Source organism: Choristoneura fumiferana, chromosome Z (genome assembly GCF_025370935.1).
Source record: "Choristoneura fumiferana chromosome Z, NRCan_CFum_1, whole genome shotgun sequence".
Classification (NCBI taxonomy): Eukaryota; Metazoa; Arthropoda; class Insecta; order Lepidoptera; family Tortricidae; genus Choristoneura; species Choristoneura fumiferana.
This window is the reverse complement of record NC_133472.1, coordinates 24038524-24063101: the sequence shown is the minus strand read 5'-3', so window position 1 is coordinate 24063101 and position 24578 is coordinate 24038524. Positions and strand designations below refer to the sequence as shown.

Below are 24578 nucleotides of genomic sequence, written 5' to 3'. Positions count from 1 at the left end.
ATTAATAATCATCAAGTCTGTTGTGGAAATGGTGAATAATATCTGGCAGTCGGATAGAAATAGTTTACTAATCTAGACAAGGATCATAAGCTATGAACGATGATATGGTTGGTACAAAAGTTCTTTGGAAAACGGTAATATCAGAATAATAATTCTATATTTTGTATCCTTTGCATAAAGTGGGTATCTTTTTATAAAAAAAAAAAAAAAATTAAGTGTGCAACATACAGTAAATGATATCTCTTATATATATAACTATGAAAAGAATTACTCATGAAAACCTTTAACCATTGCTACGCGCTACGTGCTGAAAAACGTTACGGTGACGTGAGGCGGGTGCGCTCAGCCAATCACGCGCACGCACACACACTGACGCAGCCAGTGCGTCCCCCGCCGCGCGCGCCCCGACGCGCCCCTTTGTCGCCTCATCACCTCGGAAAGCTCAGCACACCTGGAAAACTGACATAGATCACAGCGCCTGAGACCAGAGCAACGCCCGCGCCGCGACCACTCGTCGACTATCTCGGATAATAGATTCGACGATTTCGTGAAGTGATAGTGATATCGGGAAGATGTGCTAGTTCCAAAGTTACACCAAAGATTTATTTAAGTTTGTAGATAATTAAAAACTGCTGTGACTGATAAAGGTAGGTGTCACATTAATTTACTCCAGATTTTTTTAGTTTTTTCCGACTAATGTTGCATTATCAGGATCACATACTAATCATCTCTATAAAAATCGTGCAGTGTTCAGTGCAATATACTTAATGTAGCCAGTAAACATTTTTATCTACATTCAGCATTGGTTTTAACCACAAGCTGGTCGAAACAGATTGGTTATTAACCAACTACATTAGAAATAATCTGAATCGGCTCTCGTTAACAAGAAATAATTAAAATTCGGTCGATAAAACAAAACATTTACTTCCTAAAAATTCTGCATACAAATAAACTCTATAAGTAAAATAACATAATATTACAGACCTGAAAATCGGAAATTATATTTTCATTGTGTTTGCCATAAAGTGGTAGAGTCGTATTAAATCACTTCACTTGTTTATTCCACACATCAATTAACATCATTTAGGTTAAGGCTTAAAATCATTATTAACGTAGGTACTTAGGTACTATCTAATTAATATCTTTGAATCATTATTTTTTAACGAACTTTATACACTAACTTATATTATTATTGACTGTTAAGCTGAATATGCGAATTTGTGTATAACATAATTTAATGAGATAATCCGTTCAAACTTAAACGTGTGACATACGGAATACTTCACTTACGCTACTTTTTAATCTTATCTTATGTTTTTATGTAGATAAATTAAAAAATACTATTATTCGGCGACTTAAGATAAAATCAAAAAGTTTCATAGCTTAAAAAAAATATTAAGTATAACCGAAGGGATAATGGCAAAAACGGAATCCTTATACCTAGTTTCGCCATGTCTGTCTGTCTATCTGTCCGTCCGTCCGCCACTTCGTCAATGACTATCGGTGTTAGAAAACTGTAATTTTTCACGTATATTATGTAGAAACTCTACCGACAAAATGGTGTACCACCCGTAGACGTAAAGTGGAGGTAAGCAATTTTATTTATCGTCTAACCTTTAGTGTAGGATATCGTTGGATGGGTCTTTTAAAATCATTGCGGAGTTATGAAGGCGATTTTTCGAAACAGTTTTAGGTAGGTACTTTTGCGAAATATTCAACTATAAAGCGCATTTTTTTTGCTAGAATTGAGCGTCCAAACTCTAAAAGCTTAACAGTTGCTTTAAATTTTTTGAAAAAAAAACATTATGGTATGGTAAAATTATAACGGCTAAGTTTTGTCGAGAATTATTAGTAGTTTAAGAGTAAATAGCAGCCAAGTCATAAAATATACCTAAGGTTAGAAAATTCCGTACAAAACACAAAATCCGATAATATATTTTGTGATGTTCATAGAATTTTTAGCAATCATACAATACTCTACTCTACATTCTTAGATATATTTAATTATTTTAATTTTTTCTCTTCAAAATATCCAGAAAAAGTATCATTTATGACCTTCAAATGTCTTTTTCAGTTTAACACGCTCTGCGAATTATCCTTAAGCTATTTGTCAAGCGAAAGTGCCTTACTGCTCAGGCTAAATTTTGTGACTCTATGCGACATTTACATGACGTTGAAAGTTTTGTGCATTTTATCGAATCAGAGGTTTTCCGTCTTTTTATTTATTATTATTAAGAATTTATATTATATTTTAATAATTTTAATAAACACAATACAAAAAAAAAAACCAGTAAAAACGGCGAGTGTCTTATTCGAAATTTCCCATAACTATCAATTGCCCTTCATCTGCATTTATCGGCTTTTAAATAAACGGGTTCTACTCGTAATGTTGTAGCGAAAAACTGATTTTATGCAAACGTAGAACCTTTTGTAGGACCAAGATATTAAAATATAATTAAAGAAAAATTTGGCTTACCTACTCTATTTAAGAACTATAAAATGTGTTTTTCCACTGTTTTAAAATAAGCAAAATGGTGGAAATCGATGTCCATGAACACCCCCGGCACTGACTAAAATAACCAAGGTATAGTATAGATTAATATTGCATCTCAACACTTTTTCGCAATATAAGAATTGCTTTGAGAGACTTGCATTTTTTGCATGTAACCTTTTCGATGGGATATTGTTTTACTTCGTGAACACTGAGTGCTCCAGCCAAACATTAATAAGATATAAATACATATATCTCGAGCTCGACACGCTGATGCGCAATAGATAGCACCCTGATGTAACCTCTATTGCTAAATACATAAATTTAAGATGGCAACTATTGGGACGACAATGAAGGGCACTCGTAAGTTTACCTAACCTAATTGCGTATAACACGCCTGTCAGATTTTGAAAGAGTTAACGAATAATGGCGCCTAATATTATTATGAACGGATTCTGAGTTTGTTTATTTTTTCTTTCTTTCAAAAAAAAAAGCCGTGGTGGCCTAGCGGTTTGACCTATCGCCTCTCAAACAGAGGGTCTTGGGTTCAAACCCCGGCTCGCACCTCTGAGTTTTTCCAAATTCATGTGCGGGATTACATTTGAAATTTACCACGAGCTTTGCGGTGAAGGAAAACATCGTGAGGAAACCTGTACAAACCTGCGAAGCAATTCAATGGTGCGTGTGAAGTTCCCAATCCGCACTGGGCCCGCGTGGGAACTATAGCCCAAGCCCTCTTGTTCTGAGAGGAGGCCTGTGCCCAGCAGTGGGACGTATATAGGCTGGGATGATCATGATGGATGATCATGATCTTTCAATGATATCATTTTAGGGCTGCTTGCACGGTCTATGTTTAAAAAAATACACCATTAATCCTAGCTATTGATGATATTTCTTCAAGTTAAATGATGATATCACAACTCAAAGTAACGTTAATTCTAACTTAAGGTTCTACATAATGCAATGCAGCGTGCTTCGTGTTACATTCGTTTAGAAAAAAGAACGCATTTTATCACGGCGATGGTGTATGGCACAAAGGCTTTACGCCATGCTGTCACCTTTTTACACCTTATTCTAAACTGAACGCGAAATATTTTAAGGGAGTAGAACCGGGCTTTTTTTTAAATACCTACATTAGACAGTCATAGAACGACGATAGCTGACTATGAAACAACTGGCAAAAATCTTAAATAAATTATAAACTACTTCATACTCTACCGAGAACGCGAACGTAACTCGCTTGATAAAAAGAATCCTTCGAGTACGTGATTGTGTTGCAAAAATCCATATACCTGTCTTTAGACAAATGAGGACTAAAAAAAACTTAAACTGAAAAGAGAAAATAGTCTTGTTAGTTTTAGAAAATAAAAGTTATGGATAGCGATATGTATACATGTATTATTTAAAAGACAGCTTAGTAACGGCGCATCAGACTGTTACTATGATGAAGCACTAATAAACAGTTGTTATCAGAAGATGTAATTCCTGGTGTGGTTATCGCTTACCATCAGTGTGTCGAGCAAACACCGAGCTCGCCATAAACTGCCGGTGCAGGCGCAGGGTTTAGCCGGGGCGGAAATACCGCGACTAAATTTATCCAAAAATACACCTTAACTCATCATGTTTTACTCTAAGTTACAAAATACAAACCCCACCTTTTAAAACCAAAAATTGTCTCTATATTAAAGGTATAGAATTTAGTTTACCCAACACGCACTTATAGTGCGCTAAGCACACAGCGCCCGGACTTTTCGTCGTCGCCTCACGCCGCAGTTGCAACGGACTTGCGACGGTTTAGAAACGAAATGTAGACTAAAAACTGATTATAAATTAAACCTCTGATTTCAAAAGATCTCTTCAAAAAATGCAACTTTATAAAAACTAAAAATAACAATGAATATTAGGTACCTACATTACAGATTATACTATCCGATTGTTATACTTGGATCTAAGTAAAGTAATAATGAAAAAATAACAAATATATATAATTTATTGAATCAGGCGTTACTTTGCGGAGGTCCATATCAATGAACTAATATAATTAAAAAAAAATAAGTCGCGGGTGACCAAATAAATTATTTTAGTTCAACAAATATATAGTTTTAATCTACTTTTGTTAAAACTTAGATAGCTAACTACTCAGCTTAAAGTCAGTGACACGTTGGTGTCAACAAGGGTCCATAGACTGCGCTGGCGCCGGTTAGCCCCGTGCTGTTTGCATTTCCGCGCCGGCGGAATATCCGGCCCTAACGCCTTTAAAGAAATTTAAACACACAAGTCGTTATGTGACGTAAAACGACTACAAATTTTAAATAACAAAAAACCTTCTTACAGTATCAGCATGGAGACCGAAGTGAATGCCGCCGGAGGTAACAACGAGAACCAACAGGAATTACAAGCTGCGGCTGAAGCTCTGCAACTAGTCAAGCACGAAGAGCGCTTAGAGCAAGACCGCGCCGCGGACAAAAACATGGGCGCTGCCTCTGAACCACCGGTCCCAAATCAGCAGGACACTCCGCAGCCTCAATCGGTAATCACTTCCCGGCGCGCCGTACGCACTATCACTGCCGCTGGCCACATCACCACCGACGATGCGGAAATCAATCCTGAAGATGGCGTTAAAGATGAGCCACCTGAACCACCACCACTAGAACATGAACAAAATGCACAAATGCACCAATATGCACCAAAGCTGGAAGAGAACGAAGCGCGAAACGTAGCTCAACAACATTATGATGAGGAAAGACTGCGCTTAGTAGAAGCAGAAACGGCTCGATACTTAGCCTTTAAACAAGAACCTTATAGGACATTGCCATCTCCAGTAACGGACAAACGCATGCAAGTACAATACGCTCGGGCCCCACAACGCCCCGCATATAGCAGCAGACCTCTGTCTTTACGTTACGGTGCACCACATCACGTCATTGTAGCTCAAGATGGCGATCCAGACGATCACGGACACGATTCTTTTCTTGGAGCTAAAGACAAACCCGAGCAATTACAATATGCACAAAACGATGATATTGGTGCGCCCGGAACCAGTGATGGCAGACAATATGGGGCAGTTCTAAGCGACCAAGTATCCGCGTCATCATCACTCGAAATGATCCAAACTACTTCTTTAAATAGCCAACAAGCAGTAGGAGTTGCGTACCAACAGGTCAAATATGAAACCAGGGGTGAAAGTGAATTAAGGCCAACAACATATGCCAGTCTGCAACCGGTGACGTCTGTACACGGAGGGTATGCATATGCAGGGCAGAGCCCACAATATGGCGGGGCTGGAGGGTACAGTGCATATGGTGGCGGGGGCAAAGAGCTGCTGACATTGTATGGGGGTGCAGCAGGCGCTGCAGCCTCAGGAACAAGAGGAGACGAGTCCCCACCTAGCCAACTTCTTTACCGGAGTGATCCTACTCTTTCATCTTCATCCCTAACGACGCGCGGAGCACATGTCGTGTATGGATCTGTTGTACCGCCATCACAGACTGTCTACGAAGCTCCAGCGAGTCCTAATTCTCAGCAGGTTCATAATTTAAAATATATTAAATTAATAAAAAGCCTCCACTTTAAAATTTAAGCAATAATGTAATTAATGTATTTTATTTCCAGGTGACTCTATATACGCATGGGAATGCTGTGCAATATAAAGTTGCCGGAGAGCACTACCTTGGCCAAGGCGGCGGCGTGGAGTACGTACCGGTTTCGGGATACGAGGGCAGCCTACTGGTAGAAGGATACGCGGCCCAGGCACAACCGTGGCCCGCTCACAACATGCTTCCTATTGACGATGGTTTTGACCCCAGTAAATACAGTTTTTCGCTACAAAAACTTTCTTACCTTACAAACGATGCGTATCACAATATACAAAATAAATGTTGTAGGTATGGCTGGCATGGGAGAAGTCAAAGAATGTGTAAACTGCGCCGCGGCAACGACTCCACTTTGGCGACGCGACGGCACTGGCCACTACCTGTGCAATGCTTGTGGCCTTTACACACGCATAAATGGCGTCAACCGACCGCCGCTCAAAGGACAGAAAGCTAAACCACAACAAGCACTGGTATTTACAATATATACAAAACGCAATAAGTGTCTATAATAACCCTTTAGGATTTTTTTAGAGCATATACCTAAATGTGTATTACTTTTTCAGCCGACGAACGGCAACAGGCGCGTTGGCGTCACCTGCGCCAACTGTCGCACCTCCAACACTACGTTGTGGCGGCGCAACAACAACGGTGAGCCCGTCTGTAATGCATGTGGCCTCTACTATAAACTACACAACGTGAGTAACAGTTACTATTTATAAGTAATGCCAATTTAGTTACCACTGCTTTTCTATTAATGACTATATTTCTGGAATGTGGCAGAATTACCCGTACCTACTGTAAAACAAAAAAATCAACTAAATTTTTCATCGGTCATCAAGGTCACTTTTTAACATCCTTATATTATACATTTACCTGTAATACAATGTAAACTAATTTTGCATTTCGATTCTTACCCACTTTAAATGGTGATTGCTTAGCCATTTCATTAATGTATAGAACTTTGCTCTAGTGGCAATTTGGTGACGATCCAAGAATCAAGTACTTATTTACTTAAGTAGTTTAGCTACCGTTAAATATTATCAAAACGAAATTTTTCACAAATCTATTCTATATTTTCGTTACCAAAAACTTACACGAGCCGCATCGTAAAAATTAAAACTGTGAACGGATTAGCAATAGTGATTAGCGGCACCGCAACTGCGCGAGAGGCTCGCATCCATTGATTACGGCGCGCGATTACGCGCCCGCTGAGCTGTGTGGCAGGTATCTAATCGGAGCCCAGTGCAGTCGCAGTTATCAGGGAACTCCTCGGCAAATATTGGGTCTGTATAAAAAAATCAAAACACAGGGTGTCATCTAATCTCGCGAGATAAAACGGGGCTACCGACTGATAGAGAATTATCATCGCACGACCACGAATATTCATAATGAGATAAATAATCTTTTATCAATTATCTCTTCGTATGTAGATACGCTTGTTTAAAGGATGATAGGACCGCGTGGCGGCAGATTGCGAGGAGTTCCCCCGTCTGGGAATGACAGTTACACTGGCGATGTCGCGTGGGTAACAGTAACGTCCACGGCTTGCGCCGTTATCTTATAATTCCTGCTAAATACGATTAGTATCAAACGCGCGATTCCAGGTGAATCGTCCACTAAGTATGAAGAAAGACGGCATCCAGACCCGCAAGCGCAAGCCGAAGAGCATGGGCGGCGGCGCGCACGGCGTGTCGCGCCCCGGGCCGGGCGCGCTCCCTGGTACGTGGCGCTAGAGTACGTACCGAGGCTGTGCGAGGGCTGCGCAGTGCTACGCCGGCCCTCGTGCCATTTGTTTGTGGCTGGTATGGTAGACATAAGTGCTTGCCGGACAGCAGGTGACGCCGTTCAAGGCACAGCAGGCGAGAGAAGTAATAATACAAAGTAACACCCTCCGATGCCTTCAAGAACTGTGTCACCTATAGCCATAAACCATTATCTAAAATGTACAAATAATATTTGGTGTAAAATCGCGTTGCTGTAATTACTTATTTGCAGTGAACTTAACTTACTTTTGAATTGTTTGTCGATTGTACGGATTTGTACTCGTAAACGGAGCGACTTATATTATTTGTCCATGATCACATTATTTGTGCACGGTGATAGTAGTAAGGCTAACGGTGGTGTGTGGTGGTCCGCAGTGGAGGCACACTCGCACAAGGTGCTGCCTCCGCTGTACGCGGCGGTGGAGGCGGGCGCGCCCTTGCTGCTGCTGCCCGCGGCGCGCCACCAGACCGACATGTGAGTACTCCCCTCTGACTTGCCCTTCCCTTTGTCTAAAACACAAACATATCATATTAACCGTCATACACATAGCCTTGCAAAAATTACTACGCTTTACTTGCGGTGTCACATCTAATGGTATTTATGGTGTGTTTGAATGCAAGGACGTTTTCTTACTCTTTGCCGATCGACCTTGCATGTATGTACTTATACACACTATCTATACGATTTCCAGTGGCATTGTGAGCAGGGCCCAGTTCAAAAGCTGGGCACTTTATCATCTTTTCTGGCTTCTTTGGAATTCGCCCATTCATTTCATTTGATACTGAGATGTGATCAGCATAACCTTGTTAAGTACCTACCTATGTATTTTCATTATCATTTAAAAAGACCTCATCTCAGCCTAAAAATACTACACTAAATTTTTCATCAGCACTACAAATCATTTAACATCAGTTCTGGCTATTTCATTGAATCACACGTGATTCACGCTATACTAAATCTACGTGTTGGTGTCCCTTACTTTACAAACTATTATGTTGGAGATTTTATACATTGCAATATTTAAGTTGCTTTCTTATGGTGTGCCATAAATATTTTCAAAATTGCTTTCTTGGGGTTGGATATGAGGCTATTTCATATCATTTTTAGGTATAAGTATTTTACAAATAATGATTCAACCGTACCTGCCATATCTGGACTGGAGGAGCCCAAACTTGGTATGTTTTGAAAGTGATTTTTATTTTCATTTAAAACAAGTGACTGAAATATAATGATGTTGATATATTTTTAGAATTTGCTTATTAAGCCCTTTCATTAGATACCACACACGATAGGTTTCATTTTTCCCATACAAAAAAAAATGACGTCATAACTCCTCTCCTTTTTTAGAGTTCCCTAGCCAAATTGGCAAAAACGGAACCCTTATAGTTTCGCAATGTCTGTCTGTCTGTCCGCGGCTTTACTCAGGGACTATCAATGCTCGAAAGCTGTAATTATAAACGAATATATATGTAAAATATGCCGACAAATTCAAAAAAAATTTTTTTCAGAGTACTTCCCATAGACAAAATATTCAACTTTAAAGTGCAAATTTTCAATAAAATCGATCGTCCGTCCCACCCCCCCTCTAAAATCTAAGGATTTCGTATTTTGTACGGAATATTCCAAGTTTAGGTATATTTTATACCTTAGGCTGCTATTTACTCTTGAACTACTAATAATTCTCAAGGAAACTTAACCATTAGAGTTTTCTTTGTAAGTTTGGTATACTTACTACCATCCTGAATTTTCTCAAAATTTTCCACCTACCGGTTTATATTGCAGAGGGCGGACGCTCGATTTTAATGAAAATTTGCACTTTAAAGTTGAATATTTTGCAAACATATCACTAAATCGAAAAATCGTTTTCACAACCTAATGGCTTTAAAAGACCTATCCAACAATACCCCACATTACAAGGTTGGATGAGATAAAAAACATTCCCACTTTACGTCTATGGGAGGTAGGTACTCTAAAAAAAATGTTTTTTTGGGTTTTTATGTACCATTTTGTCGGCATAGCTTACATATATATTCGTGCAAAATTACAGCTTTCTAGCATTGATAGTCCCTGAGCAAAGCCGCGGACGGACAGACAGACAGACATGGCGAAACTATAAGGGTTCCGTTTTTGCCATTTTGGCTACGGAACCCTAAAAAAATACAAACAAAATGATCCCACTGTCAAATAAAACAAACAACCTTCCTATTTATAAGTTATAAGGCAAAACTCGACAATAATCAAAATACAATGTTTAACGAGGCACATTACGAATAGAAGCACCGTAATATATTCGTTGAAGTAGCAGAAACAAGTGTTATTCGCATGACGACTGTATCTATTTGATTATGTCTTACGTTATCTCAAGGTTCTTGGCTAGGTAGGTTATGATGCTGTGTGTTTCACTTCACCATGTTTTTTTTACTTTTTAGGTGTCGGTGTGTATAGTTGATGTACTTACTTATGGCAACTAAGCTGTAGCTGTATAATATGATCAAGATTAATTATCATCATGTGTGTTCTTGCAGGATACCACCGTTAGAGCGATCAGCGGCAACGGGCGCACCGCACTACCGCCCGCCCTAATAACTCACCCCGTGCTCTCAACTCAACAGTCGTCAAAATCAAACGTAATGGCGTGGCCAAGGTGACCAAAAACATCTGGACAACCACTAACGCTTTTGATAATGTAGTAGTGTTTAAATGAACTTAGACTACTCCTGTAACATCAATTGTACTGACTGTACAAAGCGTACCGTTAACATCAGCGTACATTTTATTAAAATTGTAAACAAATGTTGTGACCAACCAAATACCTATTGTAACACTTAAAAATAATCCGATAAGTATCAAAGTTTATTAAAACGATGTTTTGTAAGTCAACATTGTATTTATTCAATTTTCATCGTGTTAGTTTGTTATTTTTACAAAAGAAGTTTATAAAATCGATGTGGCTTATAAGTTATTATTATTATATTTATAAGTAGGCACCTATTGCCTCGAATTACACTAAACTTGTAAATTGCTTAAAATATTTAAGTAATACTTAGTGTATTATTAATTGTTTAGTATGGAGATGAACGTCGTGTTTACTCGCGAGTATGTCGGGTGTGTGTACAGAGTTTCATCTCCTTATCAAGCTGTTGGTACATTTTCAGAGCCAATGTTGACTTTAGAGCAATGTTACAACATCTCGCAATGTTACCCAAGTTCATCGCAATAAGTTCTTCTGTCAAAAAACGATTATAATTTAATCTTTTTACTGGTGGTACAAATACTACCCAAAAGAAAATAGGAACCATTTTTTATTGGTAAAGCAAAAATAATAATAAACATATTTTCTAGGTACAACATTCCTTGCCTTAAAAATGGTTTTATTGATACAATACAAATACTTTTCATTCCATTATTCAGGAAAAACGCAAACGTATTTTTTTTTCGATGAAATTCAAATGGCCCTTCTTTTCTTTTGACTAGTATTCATTAATCCCAAAATTAATTCATTTATCCATTTCTGAGGTTACATTGTCATCAGACCTCTATATCAATAGTTGTAAAAAACTGCATGTAATAATGCTGCTGTTCTTATGAAGTCGGTCAAAATTAACTTGAAAATTTTAAGTAAAGAGACAAATGGATATAAAAAGTGAAGTAAAGCGAAGTCTGTAAATAATTAAAAATAATAATACAATTCACCTATCTATGTACAAAAACAACGTTTTGAGCAAATTTTGTTGTATCTATATGTTATTATTTATCATGTATGAGGAAAAGTGAATTCGTCTGGGGCAAAGCGAACATAGATCATTCAAACTAAGCCTATAAGTTAATTAGACAAAATTTGGACTTGGAAACTGACAGACGATTTCCGCGGTTGCTTATTTTTTGCAAAATCTTAGCCGTACACTTTAAATGTGTTCTACACTAGTAATAATAATATTTATTACTTATGTACTTGCCTTTTGATGTTGTAGAAATTCGATTATATTTTTATGTAGACTTAAGTTATTAAATATAAAACTGTGACGAATTTATCACTAGGGACTTCAATTAATTTAAGGATCAAGAGTACATAAAATATCTACATTGCATTTTCTAAATACTTTATTTTAGAGTAATAGGCCCGGCACATGATGTGTTTGTAGGTGTCTATTGTTAAGGTGTACAGATATAATATGGTAAATTATGTATACTTACAATATATAACAAAATAAGTAATATTTTGCACTTGGAATGAATAAACCTCTTGAATCGTTAGGTACGGTAAGTTTTCCTAATGTTGCCTAAGTAGGTATACCTGCTTAGATAATACATTCCTACAATACATAGCTTGTTTTTTTTTCTATCCATCATTTCCAACACCGTACAATAAATAAATCAGTCAGGCATCTGCACCACCTAAGAGGTTAGTACTAAAACAATCTAAGTACAGTCGAGGAAACTAGGTACCAGGGTGGAACATTTTCATAATCAATTTTGCTATGAGTTCTTTAGCAAATGTATGGGATGTGACATACCAGTACCTAGTAGTACAAAGGTTCTACCTTGGTACGTTATTCAGTTTTCTCGACTGTACCAACTTATCTACAGACAGATTGAAAATTACTGAAAAGTAATATAGTATACCTAATCATAAGCATTACTTAGGCACCACCAGAAATTAACCCAAGCTAGATGGATTGTTTACTCCTGAAAACTTCCACATAGCAAATTTCATCGAAATCATTAGAACTATTTCTTACCTGAAATATATCAAATAAAATAATTATTTAAAATTGCTCGTCTAAGGGATATAACAATTACAATAGGTACATGGTAAAATGTTGAACGTGATACAATATTAGAGTTTCCATCTCAGTTTAAACTGGACAATATAATATATCTATCTATATATTGCGTTAACTTATTTTTTGAAATTAGCCTTAAAAAATATAGAATGTTCATCTTTTGTTTAAATTAAATCGCGATTTCAATGTCCGCAAGCCGAAAATTTAATCAAACTAATTTTAACATATGGAGTTGTTGCATTATATTATTCAACTGAGATTGAAACACTAATTTAGTATCAAAAAAAAAACATAATTCGTATAATATATAATATTAGATTTTGATACATAATGAAATTTTTAAACGAAAAAGTAAAACCGACTCCAAAAAAATAAAAAAATAACAATAAATGGAACCGTCTACAAAACCACTGAAAATATGTTACTAGGTACCTACTAGCTCGAAGTCTGTGACTCAGCACGAGCCAGCAGGAGTGGAATGGCACCACCTCAGAAGATTGCTCTTTCGAATAAAAAAATAATTTTGAAAATCGCTCCACAATTGACTGAGTGATCGGTGAACATACATTAAAAAATATATACAAACACTAGCTTTTGCCCGCGGCTCCGCCCGCGTGGTATTCGGTTATCGCGCGTCTGTTCTCTCAGGAATTGTGCATTTTTCCGGTATAACAAGTAGCCTATGTCACTTTCGGGCCCATAAACTATCTCTATACCAAAAATCACGTCGATTCGTCGCTCCGTTACGGCGTGAAAGACGGACAAACACACAAACATACAAACACACTTTCGCATTTATAATATTAATATGGATTGGAATATAGAACCTTCTTTTTTGAAGTCGGTTAAAAACCAAAACTTACCTACACTATTTTTGATTGCAGCGCCATCAATTATTTTCTGTTGAACTATTAGTTACCACGAAACCACATAGATGGCGTTAGCAGTTTAACTCGTGAACAAGTTTAGAACGAACAAAGCAACCCCGTATGCCGACAATGTTTCGTTGTACCGATCGGGCTTAACTATATTCGAGTATTGAACTCATAATAACCTGAATAACATGAACGATCTAGCACAGTGTGGAACTTAAATATACCACTGTTTATGTAGGAAGTGGTTGCATCACTGTGTGGCTTTTTGGTTGTGTTTGGTTTATTGAGTTACATGAAGAAACGCTAGATGTCACTTACCACAGTACGTGAGATTATGCTTCTACCACAGTGTAATACGTACTTATTACACTTACTCATTTATAATGAGATTAAAAGATTTAGAATTTTAGAGGCATTTAAACTTCAGTGCTGTCGACACCCTGTAGGTACAGTCAAGGAAACTGAAATACTAACAGGTAAAATCTTTTCATAATCAATTTCGCTATGATTTATTTTAGCAAATGTATGGGATTTTAACATGACATTAGTAGCACGAAGTACTGGTACTGCTACGTGATTCCGTTTATAAGTTCTCGATTACGATTGAAAATTATCTGTCTTGGTGAAATGGATAAAATTCCCCCCTAAAGGGGTAAAATGGAGGGGTAAAGTTTGTATGGTAATTTTCTCATTTCTGGACTTAGAAGTATGACAATAGGTGTATAAGTTCTTGATTACAATTAAGAATTATCTGTGTAAGTGAACTGGATAAAATTCCCCCTGAAAGGGTAAAATGGGGGGTAAAGTACGTATGGAAATTTTCTCATTTCTGGCCTTAGAGGTATTAAAATAGGTAGGTATATAAGTTCTCGATTAAAATGAAAAATTATCTGTGTAGGTGTAATGGATAAAATTCCCCCCTAACCGGGTAAAATGGGGGGTAAAGATTGTATGGAAATTTTCTCATTTCTGGACTTAGCATTATGAAAATTGGTATACTTACAAGGTCTTGATTAAAAATAAAAATGATCTGCGTAGGCAGATAAAAAAGGAAAAAGTAGCTTTCGATTTGTTAGGGGGGAGTTTCTATGAGACTTCCTTATTTCTAGACTAAAAATAGGCTGATCACAATTTAAATTGATCCGTATGGTGTTGGCGACTTCAATAGGGGACGGGGGTTTTTCATACAAAATGTACAACTAAAATGTGGAAATTAAATTGATATTTAAAATGATGTGTGAAATTAGTTTGCAAATTATTATGCAGTAGGTGTACCTAACTTAAAAATTAGTCATCGGGTTGTGCATAATAAAATCAATAATATTAATATAAGCGTACTTTTTGTGTGGTTATCCGTACTTAATTTAAAAAATATTATGTACAGTGCAATTTCGAATATATACTTACTGTGGGTTCTAGAGTAAGATTCGTTTCTCGCCGGAAGCACACGAGAAAACTAATTTTACGCTTTGCACACAGATACAAATGTCTCAATTATAACGGGGGTTAATTAAAACATATGCCCTGATAACTAAAGTACACGCGGACAAAGTCGCGGGCAAAAGCTAGTAATAAACTAAAACGTCGATAGTCACCATTCTGTTCACTTCGCCTCGTGGCCACTCGTGGGTGGGAGATACGGTTTGACCAACATTTTGGCGAAACAAATCGAAAAATAGCTTGAATCTTGTGTATTATTTTGTCTAGTGCAAATATTTTGTAAAGTGATCATACTTTACATGGTTACGGTGATACTATCTTAAATTAATGGTGATATTTATACTTGCATAGTTGGGAAGGACTATATTTTTGCGCCGTTTGGTGTTGAGACCCTAGGGTCGTGGGGGCCAGGCGCATGCGATATCGCGAAAGAGATATCCGCGCGCCTCATTGATGTTTTAGGTGACCAGAGGGCTGGCAGCTATTTTGGGCAAAGGATTAGCCTTGCGATACAACGCGGGAATGCTGCCAGCCTTCTGGGCACAATGAACAGCGACGGCGACCTAGGAGGGATTTTTTATTTATAGGTTAGGCTAGGTTATATATTTTTTGTACATAATCATATTTTAAAATGTTTAATGTATTGTGTTTTATTGCTTATTATAGGGTATTAGGGTATTATAGTAGGGTTATTTGCTTATTGCGGTTTAGCCGTTCTGGAAACACGAATCTTGATTCTTAATGGGAATCTTAATTAAACTATCCGCGTCGCATCCGAAGGTATAGCCTCGATGCCTTGTAAACTTGCTTTGAAAGGCTCAAAAATATCTCAAATTTTAAATGTGTATGTAATAACTCAATAAATTCTCAGACTAAAGAAGAGTGTTTTGAGCTTTTGTGACTACTAATATTATAAATACCAAAGTAACTCTCTCTGTTTGTCTGTTTTCTACCTCACGGTAAAACTGGTACACCGATCGTGATAAATAGTATTCGACATGAAGGTATTTTAATTCAAAATTGAATTGACCCAACATTGCATAATTCCTTCGGGATACCTACTGATAAACGAATTATTTGCAGGCAAAACCTTAGGAAACAGCAAGTATTTAAAAAGCTTAATGGAAAGTAAGCACAATATCATTACAGGTGATTAGGTACAAAATTCCCAATTCATCCTGATAGGAGGGCTGTGCCCAGCAGTGGGCCGTAAATAGGCTGGTATGATGATGATGAGGTCCAAAATTATTAATAAGGATTACAAAGATAAGGCTAGCAACGATAAAGCGAGTCCGGACTTCGGCCGGTAGGGTCGGGAATGCGTCTGAGATCGTCCTGCTCAGACGCCATGAGCTGCAATTAATGGCACGAAATTCATTAGCAGACGCGACAGCCGGACGGACGGACGGCAGCCGCAACAATTGATATATTACACGTATACACGTATCGGGTGAATTGTTCGATCGATAAGTGGGCGTCCGCCCGTTCCGCTAGTGACCACTCGCACGCGAACAGATATCGACCTTACTTACTTTGAACCCCGTCCAAATTGGTTGAGAATAAGTTTTTGATAGGACCTTGTGCAGCAACGAAACTTAAATGGCTGTTAAACTTTAACGTAAGAAGTTTCATCAAGAAGTTTTTAAAAATCAGCTTAGAGTATTAAGTGGTTCGGTCCAAAATAGTGTGTGGTTAAATGTTGGTTGTATTGTTTCGGGTGGGGCGCCTGGTCCGCGAGGGGCTAATGTGTAAGTGTTGTCGCGGCGAGCGGCCACTAATGCGGCCGGCGCCGGCGCCGCCTAAAACAAAATCTACAACATTCCTGCGTTTAGGCTGCGAGTCTTTATTCCTTTTTTATCGGATCATGAAATAATAGAATAGGTACAAAGCAGCCGCCGAACTGGCGGGACAACGGTCGATAGCGGCCGCAGTCCATGTTACTGTTCGTCTGTAATAACTTGTAACAAAATGAGTAGGTATTTAAAACATAGGTAATTATAATCATACAAAGTAATAAAGATTAATTCTAAATATTTTCTTTGCATTAGCATAACTTAATAATCCCAAGAAGAAGGTAGATGCGAAATGCGACTACATAAATGCATCCACTCTTGAATCTTTATAAAAATAAATTATTTGCATAATACTTGTAACATCGTCTTAGCAAGTTTCGCATGAATTAGGCACGTTAATTTAGTTGGGTAGAGTAAGTACTCTTTCGTATAATAGGAATATTGTTGAATTTTGGACCATTCATCAACTTCTCGAAATGTACAAAAAGGAATCTACTTCTGCTATATTGAATACATGCTTAACTTTTGGGTATCTCTTCAATTCAATAGACGCATTTTTCCTATTATCTATTATAGTAAAATGTGATTTTAAATAGTTTATTGAATCAGACGTTACTTTGCGGACTTTAAATCAATGAACTAAAAGAATTTCCTTGCTCACCCGCGACCTTATGGTAGTTAAGCTTATGCAAAATATGCGTGTCATGTGATTTTTCTATGAGTGTCTGGTGATGTGTACTAGATATACAGTATGTAGGGGCACATAGTACTTTATAGCAAATTGGTTTATTCAGTTGTTGTGGGGTAGGGATTTGCTCATTTTCTTATATTTTTATAACATTATTACAAAATTTATTTTTCGGCTTTCGACAGAGGTAGATGTCGAAATGACGGGAAATAAAAATACTTCATCGAAAATAACTTTACTGGTTGCTGGTTATATTTGTATAGTTACCGATTTCAATGCACTGGTCTTACAAATAGTAACTACTTATACTACAGACAGGTATAACAGGTGTCCATACAGAATGGATATTTGAGATGCGGCAGGCCAAGACAAAGGGAACTGGAAACAATGGGTAGTATTTTTTAAATTTCTGTTTTTTCTTAAATATTAGTTGATCCTGAAGAATTGTTTGTTTGCCCTAGGCACTCTAGATCCTAGACCCTAGACTCTAGAATATGGTATTTCTTATTTAGAAATAGGAAAATTCGCACAAAACAAAATTTTGGACAAATTAAATACATTATGAGTAATTAACTATTTTCAATAATTTTGTTCCTAATTAAAAATGTGCTGCCTACATTTATAAATAACTGTTGTAACAAAGATCATCGTCAGTCCGTTCGGCTGTCTACCTTTAACTTTTTATGCCGATTAAAGTAGCCAACCCAATTTTCGAACAATATGTATTAATTGGTGTAACTTTTTGCACCCTTCTAACATTAAATTAGATAACATGGCTAAAATACAGAATAAAATTTATAGGTAGATACCTAATTTATAATAATAATTATATAACGCACCTCTTAAATATATTCCAGCCGGCGCTTATGGCTGTTATGATGGATATCCAAACTGCACTAAACAAACCAAAACAATTGAATGAAAGTTATGTTACTGACAATTTTCAGAATTAAACTTACATACATTTTAAGTTACATGCAAGTGCCAATTTAATAACAAAAAATTGAACTGACTAAAAACCATGGAAATAATTTTCTACCACTCTGAAGTCGGTGCCTCAGCACGAGCCAGCAGAAGTGGACCTATCCTATAGTCGCCTACCTCACCTACGCACTACTTATGATATTGGGCTTCAATCACTCCTGCTGGCTCGTGTTGAGGCACCGACTTCAGACTGGTAGAAAATTATTTTCATGGTTTTTTGTAGTTGGTTCAATTTTTAGTTATAATTTTTTTCACGCCTTTTAGTGTAAATAATCTAAGATGAAATAGGTAGTTTAATGTCAACTACTCGTCACCTTTTACAAAAGATTGCTTTTTCCAATGCAGAGACGTTCATTATTGAGAAGTCCTGGTGCTTCACCACCCATTTCATTTCATGAATTACGAGAAGCATAAAATATTGCTTAGCAACTATGTTAAGTAATTAAAATTGTACCCGTGAAATACTTTTTATTGAGTACCTAGTAACTCCGATGGTCAACTGTGGTCTTCATGATCAGTTCCACTTCACCAAATGATGATTTTCAAGAGCAAATGCAAGAGCTACTACTAGGTAAATATCATATCAAAATTACCATAGGTGTCACTACAACGTTGGAAGAATTCTCTCGATTATCTTAGGATCCAATCATCAGATCTTGATTTGGTACTTATGGGACCTAATTGGAAGCATTCCTAGACGAACGCAAAAAAAAATTCAAAACGGTTCATAAATGACGGAGTTCTGAGGTAACAAATATAAAAAATACAACCGAATTGATAACCTCCTTTTTTGAAGTCGGTTGTGCCAGAACACTTGTGATATAAATCTGTTTAAGAAATATGTACTTCGTTGAGTTTCACGGCGGAGAAAAATCCTTCACAAGCTTTAGCTTGCCCATTGGCTTGAAAAAATTGAAAGAAATCATGATAGTAGATATTTATACTGCTAGTGTGTACATGACAATGAATTTAAAAGAAAAACTATTACAGCCCTGTGGGCCAAAGCCGAATATTAGTACGGAACCCCTACACAACATTTTGTCGGTTTTTTATATACTTTGCCTTAATACTAGTATGTTGTAGCGTTGATAGGAAAGAAATGGGTTTAATTGTGTAATTTTATTCATGTTCCATCTCCGTATTAAGGACTGGGGCAATTTTTTAAAGTATAACATAATAGTGAAAATACCATATCATTCTAGTTTTAATGCAATATTTACACAGATTTTCGAATTATATACTGGGACGACTCGTACATGAAGGGTTCCGTAAACAGTTCAGTAAAAGTTTTTCTTAAAACTTGTAATATAAGTTTTTTTTGCTGACTTTACGTACTTTATGCCCTTGGTTACCAAAGTACTTGTCAAAATAAATCAAATGAGTCAAAACTCGATGCAGTCGTGTCGTTTATCACAGAGTTTCTATGGTCGCCCTCTAGCTTTATCATCAGATTAATTGACGTAGTGATATTATGCCAAACGATACTCTGCCAAAAGAAACAATATCTACGAATCGTTTTAGTGTAGGTATTCATTATTATTTAAACAGGCAGGTACTCGCCTACATAGTACTTATGTACTATTTTACGCGTACAGTCTGACGCAGGTGACAAAGACCGGGGAAGAAGATACAACCCTATTTTTAAGACACTACTTGTATTGCTTTTCAATATTACTACTTAATAATGTGCATCATCTTCTGCTACTGACTATTTTTGTCCATTGTCAAAATATATCTACTTAATTAATAAATAATCATTATGTAAATAAAAGTGGACTGAAAAACGTTGGAACGAGAATTAGGGCAAACCTTGGCTTATCGGTGATAGGTACTTGGTAATTCGGCGATACCTACTTTGTTATTACCTTATTTTTAACTAGCAAAGGTAAAATGCAAGGAATTAAATCGCTGCCAACCCGATCATAACTTTTTTATTTTTTATTCGACTGAATGGCAAACGAGCAAGTGGGTCACCTGATGGTAAGAGATTACCACCGCCCATAGACACCTGCAACACCAGGGGAATTGCAAATGCGTTGCCTACCTAGAGGCCTAAGATGGGATACCTCAAGTGCCAGTAATTTCACCGGCTGCCTTAATCTCCACGCCGAAACACAACAATGCAAGCACTGCTATTTCACGGCAGGATTAGCGAGCAAGATGGTGGTAGCAATCCGGGCGGACCTTGCACAAGGTCCTACCACCTGCAAAACTGATACTGCCATCGATTTTATAGCTTGCATTTCCTCATAGTGATATCTGTGTAAGATACAGACAAGATCTGTACAAGTCCTTTAACGATACATTTGACCCCATTTTAGAATCGAAGATATCGCTTGGTGTAACAAAAACGCCTGTAACGTATTAATAACGACATGATATTTTCAAACCGTCTCAATCAACCTTTCTTAATGATGAGGTTATTGTTGCACATGCACCTGTTTCTACTATGTTCTCGTATTAACCTACGCATTATGATTTAATTTTTAGGATCTCGAGCTTACTGTTTAATTAATTGTGTGAAGAATTATTTTTAACCAAGTGAACACCACTGAGACTAAACAAAAAATAATAGCCAAAAAAATTACCTTCTAGTAATTTTAGTGTTTGAAACAAAATACAACCTTAAAATATAATTCTACCCATGAACAAAACAAAACCATTGTCAAAGTTCAACAAAAAAACTTAAGCTTTCTTCGTAGAGCGGATTAACTCAAAAAGAGGTCAGTATCATTAACAACGAGGCTTCCCTTGTAACTAAAATATTTGGGCATAAGGAAGGAGTCAACTTAGTCAGGGGTTTTCTAATAATCCCTTTATTCCTTTGTTCGTAGCTATTGTGTATTGTTACATGTAGTGCCTACTTTGTGGTCTTTTGCGGCTTCAAACAAAAGGTCTTGAATGAGGAGTAATTTTCGGAGTCATGTAATACTGATAACGATACCTAAGCCGGGAATGTTCCCATCGAGCACCAGTTGCGAGAACTAATTAGATACTTGTTCCACAAGTGATTGTTTTTAAGCGGGTGGAAGTTGGTGACAAATTTTTATTAGGAATACGGTAACCCCGAAACTGATTGTTCTGCCTACTTGTAATAAAATTAATGCTATGCATATTGACATTACCTACTGGGATCGTCTATGTACAATTGAACTTACTACACAAACCTCTAAGTATCTAGCCATAAATGGGTAATAATCAAAAAGTGTGACCATTGCATAATAAATAGCTAGTAATTTATTTCCAGATACTCGTAGTTGCCTACAACAAGCACGCGCGCCATTTTCTTTTTAATCACTCATTGCATCCATTCCTTTATGAGTCAGAATAGTGTAGGTATCTACATCTCATTTACATGCGACAGAAATAGACTTGGTCGATCATGCTAGGCCTTCTACTATGGTTGTGCTAAATGGATTTGGTAGATGCATACGGATAACAGCACAACACAGATTCAAGTATGAAAAAAATATCAACTTGCATTACTATCCCTTAAAGCTTCCGTTATAACCGAAAACATCAAAATTACAGTCGTACCTATTAATTTTATAACACATCATTACCTTATCGTCGAGCACATTAATACCTATTACATTCATTATATTTTTGTAATATACTTTCCTAATAGTGTTATAAACAAACATGTTTAATGTCATATTAATTGATTTAAGGTAAAATATTGTTATTTTACGCTAAATATTGAAATAAAATGAAGATATCCGAATCGATCTCGGAAATTACAGTACAATAGAAATTCCGATACAGCAGAGGTACTGTCTGCAAATTAGTGTGATTTACGAGTCGTCATGGTTTATGAATATCAGAAGATATCAAATGGAAGCAGGGTAAAGAAAACTTAGGTTTCATAGTCTTCAATCCTTCAGAAAATTAGGAGTACTTAATCCTGCACGTTAGGGTAGGTACTTATTTAGTACCTACAACGTTTACGAGTCTACTGATTTTTACCAACATAGAAGATTATCAAAACAGAGAAAGGGTCAGAAAATCTGCGTTTCCAACTCCTAAACCCTACAGCTGCATTGGGAATGCTCATTACCTACTGTATGCACGGGTTCCTACTTATTTAGATAGATTCTGCAAATCAGTGAAGTTTACAAACCTGATTATTTTTATCAATTAAGAATAGACTTATACGTACGTAAACAATTTTCTGAGGTGTGGTAAAAGGCGGGGAAAACAAAGAAATAAAAAATGCAATTTTAACGGTTTTACTATCCATACGAGTTGAGTATAACATAAATATTTTGTAGATGCCAAAAACTATAAATAAATATTTTGAGTGCAAAACTTGTTTAAGATGCTATCTTCTAGTTTAAGGTGCCAAAGGTACCTACCTAGGCACCTACCGTCTCTTTGACTAGAGCTTTTATATCAGGTCAAAATTAATACGTTTTTTATCAGATGAAAATTATACGTTTGGCGTAATGGATAACTAACCTTACATAGGTAAAATTTTTATAGAGCTTGTTAAATTGATACACGTTTTAACGATAAATTGGGTTTAATAATTGCTTAAGTACCTATACTTACGGGTTTATTAACGTCTCACATTTTTACTTTGATCTGATTATAAAAGCCACAACTATTACAACTTATTTCGCTGACAAGGTGACACAAAGCTGGCCATTGGCATCTTAAACGAGAAAAGCACTGATATCTTGCTAGATCCAGATTTGCATTCTCAATATGTGTTTTTCGGTTCTTGGTTTAGTTATTAGCTTAAAGTCAGCTTAGATAAATAAACTGATGAACTAAAAAGTTTTTCTTCACTCTTTCCTACTTATTTCATTGGCTATAAACAAAATGTTTATATTATTATTGAAAAACCGACACATTATTATTTTGTTGCAAGCAACTAGTATCGTGGTTTCCTGTTTTTTATCAATTAGCAACTATTTAAAGATTATTATAATAATAAATAAATAAAATTCATATAGATAATATAAATTTCTCATGGAGATGTAAACGAAAAATTAGACAAATTTCCTGCGTATAGCTGCTTAGCTTTGTAGCGAAGGCAAACGCGAGTTCAATACCTACCTAACTAATAAATAAAACTTTCCCTGTTGGAGTACTTTTTCTATATTTTGTTAAATACCTACGAGTACATACCTATAGGTACAACTTCGTTTTACAAAGTTACACTATGTATCTAAATACTAGCTTACACTATCTTTAGTAAATCGCCAAAAATATATCTACCGTCTTCACAAAATAGATACTTACGTACTAACGCGTTCTAAACGTACATAATTTATTGACCCCATTAAAATGGGGTCAATCAATTAGGTACGGACCCCTTAGAAGTTAGAGTTGTAGTCAAAGGCCGCAGTTCCTGCTTAATTCGGTAAAAGGTAAATTATGTTATCGAATTTGGGAATCATGGGCCCCACGAAAATCTACTGTCTTCATGGCAGGCGCGAAACCGTTGGATTAATGTGAATCGTCCATTACCGTCCGGATTGATTTAGAGCAATTGCGCTACTAATTAATTAGAAAACCAATACATCCGCCTCCGCCGCGGCGGTGGGGAGCGAGGATTAATTACAGCGCCGCAGCCGCGTGTCCATAAACAAAAAGCCAGCAATAATTCCATTAAGGCCTAAAACTAACCCCGCTGTAATAAATCTGTGTGCGGCGCCCATTACTCGCGGGCGATAACGCGCCGCCCATCGCGCCGCCTGCCCTGCGCCGCGTCACGTGACGACTTCTATTCTACCTTATACCGCCAAATTGGTCCTCGCAATCCATGGAAACAACTTTTCCTATTTTCCACGGGGTACCGTTATGACAGGGAGGCCGGATGCAGCGGCTGGCCCCGCCTCGGGGCGGCGTGTGGGCGCCGCCGCGCGCCGGCCCACGCCTCTCCGCCAGTGCTCCCGTACGCTTCGGCTCAGACGCACGCGTTCGTTATCTCATCTGTGCCACTATCTCATACATTCATCTCTCCCTACTTGCTTGAGCTTACTCCAGTGATCAGCACGCGTGTGAAATTAGTGACTTTATACCTTATTGATCTGATTATCTACATTCAAGCGATCCGGAAGCAATTAGGTGAGTTTCAGAAATACCATTTTTAGGGTTCCGCATTGTACGTAACCGCAAGTATGAAAACACAAGCATATAATTATTTATCACTACGTAT

General features: G+C 37.1%; 2 protein-coding genes across 8 annotated transcripts in view; both read left to right on the top strand.

The window, feature by feature from the left end:
- The first annotated feature begins 422 nt into the window (after nucleotides 1-422).
- LOC141431855 (uncharacterized) overlaps nucleotides 423-24578 on the top strand; it is a 127004-nt gene continuing 102848 nt past the window's right edge. The window contains exons 1-8 of one of the 5 annotated variants that reach the window (XM_074093121.1): nucleotides 423-647; nucleotides 4826-6017; nucleotides 6104-6296; nucleotides 6376-6554; nucleotides 6648-6779; nucleotides 7689-7803; nucleotides 8223-8322; nucleotides 10374-10450. In XM_074093121.1, the coding sequence (XP_073949222.1) occupies nucleotides 4833-6017; nucleotides 6104-6296; nucleotides 6376-6554; nucleotides 6648-6779; nucleotides 7689-7803; nucleotides 8223-8322; nucleotides 10374-10431 (1962 nt within the window). In that variant the 5' untranslated portion in view covers nucleotides 423-647; nucleotides 4826-4832 and the 3' untranslated portion in view covers nucleotides 10432-10450. Of the gene's footprint in view, nucleotides 648-4825; nucleotides 6018-6103; nucleotides 6297-6375; nucleotides 6555-6647; nucleotides 6780-7688; nucleotides 7819-8222; nucleotides 8323-10373; nucleotides 12172-24578 lie in introns of those variants that run through there. The other 4 variants (XM_074093110.1, XM_074093139.1, XM_074093131.1 and 1 more) reach the window with 4 other exon arrangements.
- LOC141431906 (uncharacterized) overlaps nucleotides 24311-24578 on the top strand; it is a 71578-nt gene continuing 71310 nt past the window's right edge. For all 3 annotated transcript variants that reach the window (XR_012451771.1, XR_012451770.1, XM_074093204.1), the window contains exon 1: nucleotides 24311-24487. The gene's annotated coding sequence lies outside the window, so the exon portion shown is untranslated. The remainder of the gene's footprint in view (nucleotides 24488-24578) is intronic.